At 50.5% G+C, this 14375-nt stretch overlaps 5 protein-coding genes across 5 annotated transcripts; 2 read left to right on the top strand and 3 right to left on the bottom strand.

Annotated features, from left to right (window-relative positions):
- Positions 1-430: 430 nt before the first annotated feature.
- Positions 431-1215, top strand: FOXG_02742 (uncharacterized protein; the record flags this gene model as incomplete). Its single annotated transcript, XM_018380203.1, has 3 exons — positions 431-588; positions 958-1032; positions 1089-1215. The coding sequence occupies 3 exons, from the start codon at positions 431-433 to the stop codon at positions 1213-1215; spliced, it is 360 nt and encodes a 119-aa protein (XP_018236422.1).
- Positions 1193-9598, bottom strand: FOXG_02741 (uncharacterized protein). The gene is made up of 6 exons (XM_018380202.1): positions 9079-9598; positions 8944-9030; positions 8838-8895; positions 7935-8794; positions 2299-7887; positions 1193-2246 (listed from the first exon to the last, which is right to left on the bottom strand). Exons 1-6 carry the CDS (start codon positions 9337-9339, stop codon positions 1371-1373), a joined length of 7731 nt encoding a protein of 2576 aa, XP_018236421.1. The 5' UTR covers positions 9340-9598; the 3' UTR covers positions 1193-1370.
- A 26-nt stretch (positions 9599-9624) lies between these two features.
- FOXG_02740 (uncharacterized protein) lies at positions 9625-11666 on the top strand. The gene is made up of 2 exons (XM_018380201.1): positions 9625-9860; positions 9915-11666. Exons 1-2 carry the CDS (start codon positions 9794-9796, stop codon positions 11471-11473), a joined length of 1626 nt encoding a protein of 541 aa, XP_018236420.1. The 5' UTR covers positions 9625-9793; the 3' UTR covers positions 11474-11666.
- Positions 11622-12682, bottom strand: FOXG_02739 (uncharacterized protein; the record flags this gene model as incomplete). Its single annotated transcript, XM_018380200.1, has 4 exons — positions 11622-11700; positions 11751-11797; positions 11848-12304; positions 12489-12682. The coding sequence occupies 4 exons, from the start codon at positions 12680-12682 to the stop codon at positions 11622-11624; spliced, it is 777 nt and encodes a 258-aa protein (XP_018236419.1).
- Positions 12683-13379: 697 nt separating this feature from the next.
- Positions 13380-14220, bottom strand: FOXG_02738 (uncharacterized protein; the record flags this gene model as incomplete). The annotated part of the gene is made up of 4 exons (XM_018380199.1): positions 14155-14220; positions 14083-14101; positions 13950-14036; positions 13380-13897 (listed from the first exon to the last, which is right to left on the bottom strand). Exons 1-4 carry the CDS (start codon positions 14194-14196, stop codon positions 13380-13382), a joined length of 666 nt encoding a protein of 221 aa, XP_018236418.1. The 5' UTR covers positions 14197-14220.
- Between the last annotated feature and the right edge of the window lie 155 nt (positions 14221-14375).

Genomic DNA, 14375 nt, shown 5'->3' with positions numbered 1-14375 from the left:
ACAAGTTACAGATGCGACGAAAATATTGTCAATCTGAGATAATCCTTGGAGGGAGTTGATTTCCGGTCCGTGATAGCCGTTCGTGTGTTAGTAACAAGGCATCAAGTCCTAGAAGTGATGGGCCCGGTGAGAGCAGTCCGGTTCAATTATCAATCAAAAGATTATGCAGCCAGTCCGGAATCCTCTGACCTAGCCATCCAAAGCCGGGAAGCAAACGACTGATTGATAAAGTTCCAAAGGACTTTGATGTCGCATGGACGATTCCATGTTACATCCTAATGCGGGGAAGATACGTCCACATGCTCTGATTGATAGCGACAAACCTACTATTTAATCCCCGTCACAATATCAGCCAAACGCTGTGCAGGAACCAGATTGAGCCTTACTTATCTCTTTCTATCAATAGCACTATCAAGATATCTCAGATATAATGGCTGCCTTCAGCAAAAACGTTGTCTTCGATGTGGTCGGCACCCTCGTCAGCTATAAGCATCTCTATGAAGCCATCAAAAAGCGCCTGGGCCATAAGCTCATCCCCCAGGGCATTCAGCCAACGCTCCTCGGGATATGCTGGCTAGAGATGGCAGAGTGAGAGTACACATACCTCTCGCTCCACGGCCAATACGTGCAGTTCCTCAAGCTTTTTGAAGCTCTGTTCTACCGCTGTCTTCATTATGCTGGCATTGAGAATCCCCGCTCCTTTGCAACTGCAGAGGATGTTGCCTACTTAATGAATGAGTTCAAGGAATTGAAGCTTAGGGATGGAGCTGCAGAGTGTATTCAGAAGCTTCGCGATGCGGGCTTTACCGTCAGGTGCTTCACGACTGGGGATATCTCCCGTGTAGGGGGATATTTCTCGAAGGCTGGAGTTGACCTGCCGGCTGAGAATCTACTGTCTTGCGATACGGATGGAATGGCGAAGCCATGCCCTGAGGCATATAAACCTATTTTAAACAGGGTTTCTACTTCTGAGTCAAAGCCTTGGTTCGCGGCTGCGCATCTTTGGGACGCGTCTGGGGCGCAGTCTGTTGGGTAAGTCATATCTGAAAGGGCTACGTATGGGACATTACTAACATGCGATGCTGTAGGTTCAATACTGCTTACAGTACGATATTGGAGGGCGAATACCTCTCCGAGATATATGGAGAGCTGGATGTGGTGGCTGAAACGCTACCTGTAATGGCAGACAGGATCATCGTAGCCAGTAAGCAATAAACGTGTTATAAGAGGAGAATAGTTCAGGATAACCAATATCAAAGATACTATGGAAACTCCATCATGATGAAATGTTAACTGAATCTATAGATACAACAACAAGCCAACACCGATAACGCCAATCAATTACCCAAGTAACTATCACAAGACCTTAATCAAGCATCGCCATCCTGTGACTCCTTGCGAAGTGCAGCAGGAAGAATCTTACTTTTGAGCGCAATATCACCCGCCAGTGTATTCAGCGAGCCCTTACCAAGGACTTCAAACACTGCTACATCCGCCTTGGCTTCTCTAAACAGCCAATTCCTCAACTCAACCGCCACAAGCGAGTCCAGTCCATAAGCAGCCATAGACTGAGATGCATCAATGCCTTCAGCAGGTATGCCCAGCATCTTGGCCATCTTCTCAATTATGGCGTCGCAGATGAGATTAGTAGCTTCAGCGAGAGACTCGGCTGCAGGAATTGACTCGGTGAGGCGTAGGCCATTCTCTGAGTCTGTCTCGTGGACTTGCTTTCTGCCCATTTGGAGAAGATGAGAGAACTTGGCATCGCGGAACCAGAATGGTAGTTCATCGGGACTTGCGTCGCTACCTTCTTCAGCCATGCCCTGAGTACCAAGGCCAGTAACGACTTGACAGTTTGTGGCAGAGCGCTGGGGTTGGAGAATAGCCTGCTTGATCATGGAGAAGAACTCGGCCTGAGAAATGGTCAAGTAACCCCATCTCTCAAGGTTGACGACGTAGTCTGCATTCTCAGCGACGAAGCCGACGTCGTCAATGCCACCAAGATCTAGAGTCACAGCTGGAAGGCCTTGTTCGGTGCGGAAGTGAGCAAAGGCATCTTGGAATGCACCGCCGGCTGCGTAGTTGGCTTGACTCGAGTTACCGACGACACCGGCGGCGGAGGAGAGCATGATGAAAAAGTCGAGGGGCATATGCTTGGTGAGGTTGTGGAGGTTGATGGTTCCAGTGACCTTGGGACGGATTGCATCTTGGTACTGAGCATAGGTCATGGCTTCGAAGATGGAGTCCTGTAATTGTGAGTGAAACACTTTTGATGCGAATGATTGGGGATGAACTTACGTTGAGAACCATTCCGCCATGAATGAGACCTCGAATTGGAGGCATCGTCTTGAGAGCATCGTGAACACCAGCAGAGAGCTTCTCATAGTCTGACACATCGCACCGAAGAACAGCGACATTGACGGCATTCTTCTCAAGGCTTTCAACTAGTGCGGCTGCTTCAGGCTTGGAAGTTCCCGATCGCGAGACGAAGATAAGGTTCTTGGCACCATGCTCAGCAAGCCAAGCAGAGGTGGCTCGACCCAAACCTCCAAGACCACCCACGAGAAGGTATGAGGCGTCAGCGGGCAATTGAAGAGTCTCTTCACTCTTGGGAAGAACCTTGACAAGATCGTCTGCGCCCGCTGTGATGATGAGTTTGCCTAGATGCTTACCAGCTTGCATGACTCGGAAGGCATCCTCAATTTGGGAGACCGGGTATGTAGTGATGGGACTGATCTCGTGAACCTTGTTCTCTCGGAGAAGATCCATCACTGAGTTGAGGGCAGCGGCACCGAGCGGCTTGCGATGACGGAAGATGACTGTGAGATCAACAGAGGCAAAAGTGGCGTTGCGAATGAAGGGCGTCATCTCGAGCTTCGTGTTGATCTCGATATCCCGCTTGCCAATCTCAATGAAGCGCCCAAACATTGAGATACAATGCCACGTCTCACGAAGTAACTCACCCGCCAGCGAATTAAGTACAACTTCAACGCCCTTCCCATTCGTCATGCGCCGGATACCATCGGCAAAAGAGCTATCGCGACTAGAGAAGATATGATCATCAGGAATACCATACGTCTCGATCAAGAACCTCCGCTTATCAGCTGTTCCAACAGTCGCGTAAATCTCTGCGCCGACCATCTTGGCCAGCATGATAGCAGCCTGGCCTACACCACCTGCCGCAGCGTGAATCAGAATCCTCTCACCCTTCTGAAGTCTTGCAGTGTCGATGATGGCGAAGTAAGCTGTGCAGTACACGATGGGGAGAGAGGCAGCGACCTCAAAGGCCATTTCGTCGGGGATCTTCTGCACGAGGGTGGCGGGGTTACGGACGTATGTGCTGTAACAGCCGAGGGTCCAGGTACAGACGCGATCGCCCGGTTTGAGGTGCGTGACGTTGGAGCCGACTTGAGTGATGGTACCACTGCATTCACAGCCGAGGAAGTTGTCGACAAGCTGACCCATGGCGACCATGATATCGCGGAAGTTGACACCAGATGCAGCGACGCGAATGTCGACCTCATCATCGCCGATTGGCGCCTCAAAGGTTGGGTCATCCTTGAAGCGGAGTGTATCGAGCAATCCGGGGATACCGATCTCGAGCTTCAGAGGCCTTCCGGGCTGATGGAAGGGCTGTAGTTCAGGTACAGGCTCCTGAGTCTCGTGAGCGATGTACTGGTTCGCTGGAACGTCCTCAATAACGCGGGGAATCATAAGCCGACCATCGCGCTCGCGAAACTCCCAGTCATTTTTGGAAATGTCATCCTCGCGACGGAAAAGACCCTGAAAAACGTCAAGGATGGTGCTGGCAGCGTCTGAGGCTGTTTGAGAGGCACCGTTGTCGAGGTCGAGGGTGACGAGGCGCTTGGTCTGATCCTCTGAGCGGATGGATCGAGCGAGCCCAGTCATAAGACTGACTTCAGGGAGAGTTTCGCCAGTTGCACCGTTGCGCGAAACCCAAAGAAGACCTTTGCTGGATGAAACAATGCTGCGGACCTTGAGAAACTTGGCTTCGTCAATCTGGTGGACAATTGGCTGGACAATCTCATCGAGACAGACGTAGACCTTGTCAGAAATATCAGTCGAAGCGTAGTCATCCAGACTACAGACCTCCGGCTGAACACCAGTCAGGTTCGTCAAGCCTTGAATCAATTGCTTCGTCGCTACACCATCACATCCAAAAGAGTCTACAATGACAGCAGACGGGTAAGTGCTCTTCTCCTCCCGTTCAGCAGTAGTGACGATGACACTGTACATACACTCCTCATAGTCAGGGAAGTCTCTCAGACAAATATCCAGTCCCGAGAACCCAGTGTCGCGCAAGAGGTCAGACCACGACTCTTCAGTCAGAGTAGGTCCATGAGTACGGCCTTCACCTGCACCGAGCCACCAGCCGGGCAGGTTGCCAAATATGACGGAACCACGAAGAAGAAGATGCGTTACTTCCATGAGGATGAGCTTGCCACCTGGTTTCAGAAGGTTGCGTACGTTCTGCATCGTCTTCTTCATTGTGCCCGTGGCGTGAAGAACGTTGGCTGCGATGATGACGTCGTAAGACCCAAATGCAAAGCCCTGATCTTGCAAGTTGCCCTCAACGTCGAGACGTTTGAAGTTTACGAATGGAGCCCAGGCTTTGAAGTTTTCTTGAGCCTTCTCGAAGAACCCACTCGAGATATCGGTGAAGTCATACTGTGCAAAGCGAGGGTACGATCCAGGCTCATGACCACCAAGCGTCTGGAGGATAGGCTTCGTCGCACCGCCTGTACCAGCTCCAATCTCGAGGATCTTGAGATCGGGTTGTTTGTGGGAGAGCTTCTGGATGACCTTTGACATCTGCTCGTAGCAGCGGTCGGTACCCAGGGCAGTACGATAGAGATCGTAAAGAAGATCGTTCTCTAGCATAAGAGTGAGAGGATCGGCTTCTTGGCGAAGAATTGGAACGAGATTCTCGCCCATGCGACAGATCATTTCACCCTCAGCGCTGAATGAAGCAACCTTCTTCGCCAAGTCTTGACGTTCATCATCAGAGAGAGACTCCCAAGATGAGGACTGAAGAGCAAAGTCCTTCTTCTCAGCACGCTGACAGACCCCGACCATTTGATCGTAGAACAAACGGTGGTGCGAAGACATGTTAGCGCGTTCCTCTGGCTTGAGAGTCTCAACAGCTTTCTTCATGTATAAGAACGCTGCAGTCTCCATGTCGCGAATCTCAGCTGAGATCTCGTCGGTCGCAGCCGTTGATGGAAGGACCTTGTTGAGGTTTTTGGCCTCCAAGAGACTGAGGTCGTCATCCCAGATCATATTGAAGCAGAGCTTACGGCTGTCGGTGTTAGTGTCGGCAGCGACCATGTGCGCGATTGAAGAGCATCGCAAGCCCTGAATCTCAATCATCGCCAGGCCATCACTAGTATCCAGCGCAGTGATGTCAGCATCTGCGTGTCGGAAGCCCTTCCACAGCGCTGACGAGGCGACCTTAAGGATCTGTCCGGGCGAACTGCAGGGCCTGTTGGCAACCATCATTCGCTTGATGAACGTAGGTACAAGAGGACTGGACAAATCCTTGTCGCCAGATGCCAGAGCGGGGAAGATTGTCTGCAGCACAGAGTCGAGAGTGACAGGGTGTAGAAGATGAGGGAACTCAAACTTGTGAGGCATGAGTTCTGCCGTGTCGGGGACTGTAACGTTGGCGTACACGAGAGGTTGCTTCTTGGCGCTTCCAAGGTTGGAGATGTTCTGGAATGAAGGACCGTAGTAGAGACCGACGTGTTCGAGGTCATCGTACATACGACGAGTATTGACAGCGTCGTCGCAAGCTTCTTCATGTTGAGCGACGAGATTGTGCGATGCCTCAGCGCGGAGCTTCGTTTCTTTGGCACCGCCGAGGTCGCCAGAGGAGTAGCCCTTCACAGCAGCGATACAACCACGGCAGTGCTCACTCCAGCCTTCGTTTTCGCTAACAGTGAAGAGTCGGAACTCCCACCAATGATTGGAAGACTCGACAGCAGAAGTACCCCACGGTCGTGCGGTGAACATGGTCTCCAAATCTCCGTCTTCCTCACTAATCATAATCGCCTTGCCGATCTGGATGTCGCGCAGCTCAAACTCGGTGACTTGATCAGCATCAGCCAATTGTCGCATCGCTTCAACAGCCATGGTGATCATGCCAGCGGCCGGGTAGAGAATCTTTCCCTCCACCTTGTGATCCTTGATCCAAGGGAGTTCAGACAGACGGATGAAGCCTCGCCAGCGGGGTTCAGTCGGGTTCCAATCAGACACTGGTGCGCCGATGAGATCCTTGCGAGGCTGGTCTCGCAGACGATAGTTCTTACTGATTCGAGATTCATGCCAGTATCGCTGTGAGTGGTTCCAAGGATATGGCGGAAGATCGGGGAGGACGCGAGGACAAGGACCATCAATTGGCTCGTTGATGCGCGCGAGATTGACGGCGTATCCGTTCATAAACAATTCACCCGCAGCTTTCTGAACAGTACTGAGAGGATCCTCTTTGCGGACAAGACAAGAGGTGTAGGGGAGCTGTGCCTTGCTGCTGAACGAAGGATCCTTGAGGATGCTCTTGATGGGGCCAGCGAGGGCAGAGTGAGGACCAACTTCAACCAGCATCTGCACGTTCATCTTGTTACCACGAGTAAGACGCTTCCCATCTGGCTTGAGGCCGAGACACATGCTCTTCAGAGAAGACGTGAACTGGACTGGTGATGTCATGTTTCGGACCCAGTACTCAGCGTTGAGTTCAGATATGGGCGTCAATGTGCCAGTGACGGAAGAGTAGAACTGCACGTCTGAGTCACTCGCTGCAGGCTTGGGAAGAGATTCGAGGGATTTGCGATAAACGTCGGCGATCTGCTGCATGTGATGAGAGTGATACGTGACAGGAACCTTGAGACGGCGGAAGAAGACGCCTGTGTCTTGCAGTAGAGACTCAAGCTCATCGAGAGCGGGAGCATCTCCAGAGAGGGTGACGTTGTAAGGCGCATTGTAGCAAGCAATCACCAGCTTTCCACTGGTCAATTTGTCAAGATATCCTTGAGCTTCATAGGGCGATAGTCCAGCAGCAGCCATGCTCCCATTGACACTAGAGTCCGCTGCCAATTTCGATGATGCGACACCACGGTAGTATGCCGCAATCATAGCAGCTTCCTGCGACAGAGCACCGGCAGCATACGCAGCTGCGATCTCACCACTGGAGTGTCCCGTAACAGCAGTAGGTTGAACGTCCCACGAGCGAAGCAAGTCCACCAGCGCAATCTGCACAGCCGTGCAAAGAGGTTGGCTGTACAGAGGCTCATTGACAAGGCTTGTCTCAGCATCCTTGGAGAGTTCTTCAACAAGATCCCAAGTACATCCAATGTTCTTGAGAGTAGCTCCAGCGCGATTCAGACTATCGGCGAAAACGCCATACTGATGCATGAGTCCAACACCCATTTGCGCCGTCTGTGCACCTTGACCCGTGAAGACGAGACCAAGACGCGAGACCCTCTGCGACTTGACGAGACTGAGCTTTCCGTTCTCAAAGGTGTCAATGAGTTCATCTACAGAACTAGCCGAGAGAGCCATTCGGTAGGACAATTGAGAGCGACGCTGGGAAAGAGTGTAGGCGAGTTGTTGAAGAAGGCGGGCGTGTTTCTCGGCTGGGATGTCGCGGAGGTAAGATGCCATGCGAGCAAAGAGCGAGGATGCTGCTTCTTGATGACCTGCTGAAACTACAAAAACTCTTCGATCGATGTCTGTGTCGATAGTCTTCATCTCGTGCTGCGTTGCGTCGTAGCCGTCAAGAACGACGTGGGCATTCGTACCGCCATAGCCGAAGCTGTTGACTGAAGCACGGCGAGGGACGTCCGCGGGCCATTGTGTAAGCTCCGTGGGAACCTATCCAAGTCAGTAAAATGATCCGCCGCGGCGCCCGTCGTACATACCTTTATGTTCCATGCCTCGAGGTCAAGCCGTTCATTTGGCTTCTCAAAGTTCATATTCGGCGGAATCTGTCCTTTCTCAAGACACAACACCGCCTTGACGACACCAGCAAGTCCACTCGCACCCTCCAAATGCCCAATATTCGTCTTGATTGACCCAAGATACAAAGGCGAAGAGCGCTGGCGATCAGCGGTAAACACGCGATGAATAGCACCAGCTTCCATGGGATCTCCAGCCTGGGTGCCTGTACCGTGCGCTTCAAAGTATCCCGTCTCAGCAGGATCAAGACCAGCGTTGGCATAAACCTCACGAATAAGCTCAGCCTGCGCATCACCATTCGGAAGCGTAATGCCCGCCGTTCTCCCATCAGAATTAACGCCCGTTCCTCGAATAACAGCGCGAATAGGATCACCATCCCTCACAGCCTTATCCAACGGTTTGAGAACGAGCGTCGCGATACCTTCACCCCTCGCATAACCCTTCGCCCTATGATCAAAAGCATAAGACCTTCCATCCGGGGATAAAAAGCCTAGTAAACTCATAGCAACCATGATATCAGGGCTGAAGATGAGGTTTGTTCCGCCGACGATGGCCTGTTCGGCTTCACCCATTCGTAGGCCTTGGACAGCGAGGTGTAGACCCACGAGGGAGGACGAACAGGCTGTGTCGACGGTCACGCTGGGGCCTTTGAGGTTGAAGAAGTAGGAGATTCGGTTTGAGAGGATGGATTGGCCGTTGCCGGTTGCTTGGTAGAGAGGGCCAGTCTCGGGGTCGCGACACATTATGTCGGCGTAGTCTTTGTTGAAGACGCCAATGTGGACGGATGTTTTTGTGCCCGAGGCTTGGTCGATTGAGATGCCGGCTGATGATGTTAGTTACGTTAGCGGCCTGAGAGAGGGACTGACCGTTCTCGAGAGCCTCATAGGCTGACTCTAACTGCAGTCTTTGTTGAGGGTCCATGGCCTGTTATCGTCAGTGCTGTAAAACTAGCGTATCTGGTGATGGTCGTACCTTGGCTTCATTGCGGCTGATGCCAAAGAAGGGCGCATCAAAGCACGCAATATCTTCATCCAAGAAATGTCCACCAACAACATTCATCTAACACGTATCAGCACATATAACTCCCAATCAACTCAATTAACTCACAGCGCCATTTCGGTCTGGGTCAGGATGATAAAAGGCATCCAGAGCGAATCTATCCTCGGGCACCTTTGACCAGGCACTTTTGCCCTTGGAGATCATTCTCCAAAGAGCTTCAGGTGTATCAGCACCACCTGGAAATCTCGTGCTGATACCAGTGATGGCGATTGGCATGTTCGGGTCAATTTTGGGCTTGTGAGCGCCGTTGGCCTCCCCGTTTGTGCCATTATGACCCTTGGTATGGCTGTTGGTGCCGTTTCCGTTCATGTTGAATAAGGACAAGTTGATAAAATGATGAATAATCTAATTAAAGGCGCTTGGATCTATCTAGTTTGAAACAATGTTGGGCTTTTGGTCCTTCTATATCGACGTCTATCTTGACTTACACCATTTTCTGGTTGCGTGAAGTCCACGCTTATTGACATTGGCTATTCTGATTGGCTGGCCACTTCCGACACATCAATCGTTCGATCCAACAGTCTTGAAAGCTCAATAGAGAAAGTCGTTGGTCCGAAGGATTCCCGGCAGGGATTCTCGGGTAATTTAATGGAGCTGATCTCCCGCTCGGCGAGTTTCTCTTGTTTCCTATTTCCCCCGCTCTACATCTCCATCTCGCCGATATCAGCTCAGCCTGCCTTTTTTGCATCGCCTTACGAATGCGCTGTTGAATCAACTGTACTCTCTACGGGCGCCTCTTGGTTCTGTGGTGTCTATCGCAATCATGACTCCTCCGAACCCACCTCGTAAGGTTTTGATGGTCGTTACTGTGGGCGGCTACACTCACGCTGGTAAGACTCCATCACCGGGCTTTGGCCTCCCATCGCTAACGCTTCTGTCCGTAGCCCCAGTTCTGGAACTGGGAAAGGTTCTTGCCCAACGAGGCCACGTTGTTGACTTTGCAACTCTTGAAGGTCAAGAGTCATGGACAAAAGGCTACGAGTACATCAGTCAGCTTCACCTCATGGGCCCCGGCCCTTCAGATGAAGAAATCGAAGCTCATTATCTCCGCATGCGAGAATGGGACGCCTCAAAGGGCTTCGCTGGTGTCATGGACTCCAAGTATCTGTTTGACTCGTACTGGACACAAACTTATCAGCATCTGCAGCGTATTGTCGATGATCCTGCTACAAAACCAGACATGATGGTCGCTGACTTTTTCGTCGACGCCGTCAAGGATATGCTGTACCAGTATAGCATCCCCATTGCCATGGTGTATCCTCAGATGCCGGCTTTGATGTGTCCTTGCTCTTACATCCCCGGTCAGCCAGGGTTTCAGATTGAAGGGACATTGACCTCTGAGAATGCTTCGATTTGGCTGCGTTTCAGGAATGAGCTTGTTATTTACAAAGCGTTGCCTTCAATCATCAAATGGGTCAAGTGGACCAAGAAAATGAGACAAGATGCTGGGGTGAACTACAAGCTACCAACTCCAAGCAAACCTAATTACCTGGTCTTGATCAACTCATTCTTTGGGCTTGAGGTGCCAAAGGATATTCCGCCGCTGGTCCAAGCAGTTGGTCCTATTCTTGCCGATACTTATCCTCCCCTCTCAGAGCCATATGTGTCTTTCTTGGAGAACCATAAGAAGACCTTATACTTGGCTCTTGGTACCCATATCATCCTGTCTAACGACCATGCCGCTAAACTCGTCCAAGGACTAGTCGCTGCAATGGACCAAGGTCTCATTGATGGAGTTATTTGGTCCATCTCTGAGGCTGCACGTCGAGATGTTGATGCCAGTCTTCACTTCACTGACAAAGGTGGCAAAGCTTTTACCTTTGCATCCTTGTTCAAGGGTGAACACCCATCCTTTCTCATCACAACCTTTGCACCACAGCGTGCCATTTTAGACCATGATCACACAGCTATCTACCTAACCCACGGTGGTGGCTCCAGTGCCAACGAGGGCTTGTACCACGGGAAGCCGATGCTGGCCATGGGCTTCTTCTTTGATCAGATTTCTAACGTACCCCGCCTTGTCGCAAGTGGAACCTCTGAAGCCCTTGACAAATTCCGCTTCACTCCAGAAGAAGTCTGCCAAAAGATCAAGTTGCTATCCGAGGACAAGGATGGATCATATCAACGAAATTGCATACGAATGCAGCGCATCGCCAGAGCCGCATCACGCCGTAAGGAACTAGGTGCAGATCTCATCGAAGAGGTCATGTACGATACTGAAGGACGCTTTGATGGCAAGAAGGAACTGCGACCGATGCATTTGCAGACAGCTGATATGCGGATGTCACAGTTCAAGGCTAAGAACTGGGATCTATGGCTTGTTGGGTTGTTTACTCTCGGGCTTGTGCCTTTGGCTTCTATTACCATTGGGAAGTGGGCTTGGACAGAGAAGAGGGCTATTGGTGACTGGGCGGGGGAAACTGTGAAGAAGTGGATGGGCTGATTACAAATAGTATGCCGAGAAGTATTAGGTTCTAGTATTTAAATATTTAAACTAAATGAATGAATGGTGGCCCATGGTCTCCTCGTCGCCGCCCTAGACCATTATGCTAAATGCCATCAAGTACTAGACGTTCTGGTCGAGTGATACTCTATAGCTCGCCTGGGAACCGAGGCATCTCGAGGAAACGCTGGACCATGACGTTGAAGGTCTCTGGGTATTGCATGAACCTGTGAAAAGTTAATTTATGTCGCATAGATACCTTGATGCAGTGACTTACGTAAAGTGGCTGACTCCGGGTAGGACAACGAGGTCAGAACCCCAGATCTGATACACACGTCAGCAAGTAAAAGAAGGTTCTGTAACGGCTGACTTACCCAGCTATGAATCTCGCCAGGAGTAGAGCGAGTGACAGCCTCCTCAGAGTCACCATCAACAATCCATATGATGGGAGCATTAGGATCAGAGTATCGCGTAGGAATCTTGGCAAAGGATTTTGCATCCCAGTCTGGCAGACTCCCCCACATCGTGTTCATTCTCTCCTCGAAGTCATGGAGCGAACCCTTTGATGGCGAGTTCTTCCTATACTCCTCCTGAACTCTCTCCATATACTCTAAGAACACAGGACTCTCTGCAGCAGTAGCGTTGATGTTCTCGGGGCTGTAAGTACCGCCGAACGCAAAGGAGCGGTCGAGGCGAGAGGTGAAGTTCATGGCGAGGTCGAAAGAAATGCATGCGCCGTCAGACCAACCGACAGTTGAGAACTTATCAATTCCAAGGTGATCCATTAAGCCAATGACGTCCTCGGTCATGAGATCATAGGTTAAGGGGCGGCTAATATCATCTGACGAACGACCCTGAGCTCGAATCGATTGTGATCAAAGTGTATGGGTGATCTTTGAAATGGTTGATCTGGTTGGTCCAGTAATCACTGTTGGCAAAGCCACCATGGAGGAGAACAACAGGGTTAAGGCCTTTAGCTTTAGTCTCTTTGAGCGGCGCGCCGAATGTCGCGTACCATAGATCAATGCCGTCAATCGGTGCTGTGCCCTCAAAGTTGGCCTTGGGCATAGGTGGAAGCTCGGGAATAGTCTGCCAAGGCGCAGTATACTCGCAAGACTTTCCAGCCTTGGCGTCAACTTTAATGTTTAGACCTGAGACCATGTTGGCGAGTATCAGTGCTGAAGCTCCGAGATGTGACCAAGACTGCATGGTGAAGGTCTGCGTGACTGGTCCTAGGACTGAAGATATGAGATGGTGATGAGGTTGAGATGTATTACATTAATTATAGGTAATATGTGGAGCTATTTGTCTTTTTTTAAACATTCTAGAAAGTCAAAAGTGTATGATTCAGTCCCGTAGTCCTTCCGACCGCTCGCTTCGCGATTAGACTTTTGGAAGCAGGGGTACCGTCATAGTGGTTGTCTAAGGATATTTTAGCTGACAGCCTCAACAAATGCGTATTAGCGTTACATGGCAGTGTTGTACTGAAGATCGGCATTACATGCCGCTGCAAGCGAGATTTGATATCAGGACGCGTTATGACAGTACTTGTCTATGAACCATGTTGCCACGTCGTTGAGGTGACGAGCGACCCTGAGACCCTGATCGGGTCCGTGAATTGACCTATCAGGGATTGATATTCTGGCCTGGCAATCCCTGTAAGGGTGTTGAATGTGGGGGAATTGAGTTCGAAAAACCAAGAATGACGCTGCTCACTAAACAGTTTTAGTTGACATTGTCCTAAAGGAACTACAAGCTTCTATAGCAGCAACTATTCACAGCCCGGTGACCCCATGATGTCATGTTTCCGTTGATCTGAGAGCTTTTACATCAATTATTGATCAGTACCCTGAGAGGCAAGGTCACACGGCATGTAATCGTACTTCTAACCAACCCGAGAAATCTATCAACAAGCAAAATTTGCCTTCGCACTCAAAATCTTAAACATCTGCGCCACAACCCCTGTCGTCTGAGGATTGACTGGCAACGAATGCCCCTGCCCATGGTCATAAATCTTGGCAGAGTGAGCATCACAAAGCGCAAATAACCCCAGGCTCTCTTTATACCATTGATCCTTCTTGCCCACTACATGCGCCGTAGGTATCTGAACAACAGGCTTGCCGCACTGATCTATACGATTCATGCCATCGTACGTAAAGGGCTTAGAGCCGCAGATAAACATTGCAAACTTAAACAAGTTGGTCTGGGGCTCGAGTGGGTTCTTTTTGGAGTAGTGTGCGAGCACAGATGCTGTTATGGCTGCGCCTTGGGAGAAGCCGACTACACCGTCGAAGGGGCCTTCTTCTGCTATTATGTCGAGGACGTTGTCGATCGCGTTGGTAGCGGTTTGGGCCGGTGGGATCTTCTGTAAATAGTCCCATAAGTACCATTGGTAAAAAGGTCCCTCGGATAATGCTTCGATGCCTATATTGTATGTGATTAGGGTAGGACTGGCGCAATTGGGGCAAGATCTTACCTTGAGCAGGAGGGCATTCTACTTCTGCATCGTAAAACTCGAACGAAAGTGTTGGATCATCTTGAAGGAGATGGTGAATTACAGGACCTGTTAGAGTTAGCTCGGGATGTGCAGTGCGAGGATTGACATATACCAAGCTGGATTTTAAAGATCTAGCCATCTTGGTTAGCTATCATCGTCGGTGCGTTATCTAGGAACTCCTTACCTCGGAGTTGGTGCCAGCACCATGGAGACAAAGGATACGCATATTGAATGAATATTGATATAAAATATATGCCCAAAAGCCATTCAGAACGAGGTGGGTACTGTTGAGACTTTACTCTTAGGTATTTATTCAATCTGCCTAGTATAAAACTCGGCTCGGCGAGTATTAAAGTGGGATATGAAACCCGCCGAGACCAATCAATATCACCACCTGTGCTGGCT

Source organism: Fusarium oxysporum, chromosome 8 (assembly GCF_000149955.1).
Source record: "Fusarium oxysporum f. sp. lycopersici 4287 chromosome 8, whole genome shotgun sequence".
Lineage (NCBI taxonomy): Eukaryota > Fungi > Ascomycota > Sordariomycetes > Hypocreales > Nectriaceae > Fusarium > Fusarium oxysporum.
This window is presented reverse-complemented; position numbering and strand designations above follow the sequence as displayed.

Bases quoted from the DNA above. Each gene is read 5' to 3' on its own strand.
- FOXG_02740 (XM_018380201.1), top strand. From the start codon at position 9,794: ATGACTCCTCCGAACCCACCTCGTAAGGTTTTGATGGTCGTTACTGTG. The intron at 9,861-9,914 runs GTAAGACTCCAT...TTCTGTCCGTAG, and splicing joins GGGCGGCTACACTCACGCTG to CCCCAGTTCTGGAACTGGGA.
- FOXG_02741 (XM_018380202.1), bottom strand. From the start codon at position 9,339: ATGAACGGAAACGGCACCAACAGCCATACCAAGGGTCATAATGGCACA. The intron at 8,795-8,837 runs GTCAGTCCCTCT...TAACATCATCAG, and splicing joins CTATGAGGCTCTCGAGAACG to CCGGCATCTCAATCGACCAA. The intron at 2,247-2,298 runs GTAAGTTCATCC...TCACAATTACAG, and splicing joins ATGGCGGAATGGTTCTCAAC to GACTCCATCTTCGAAGCCAT.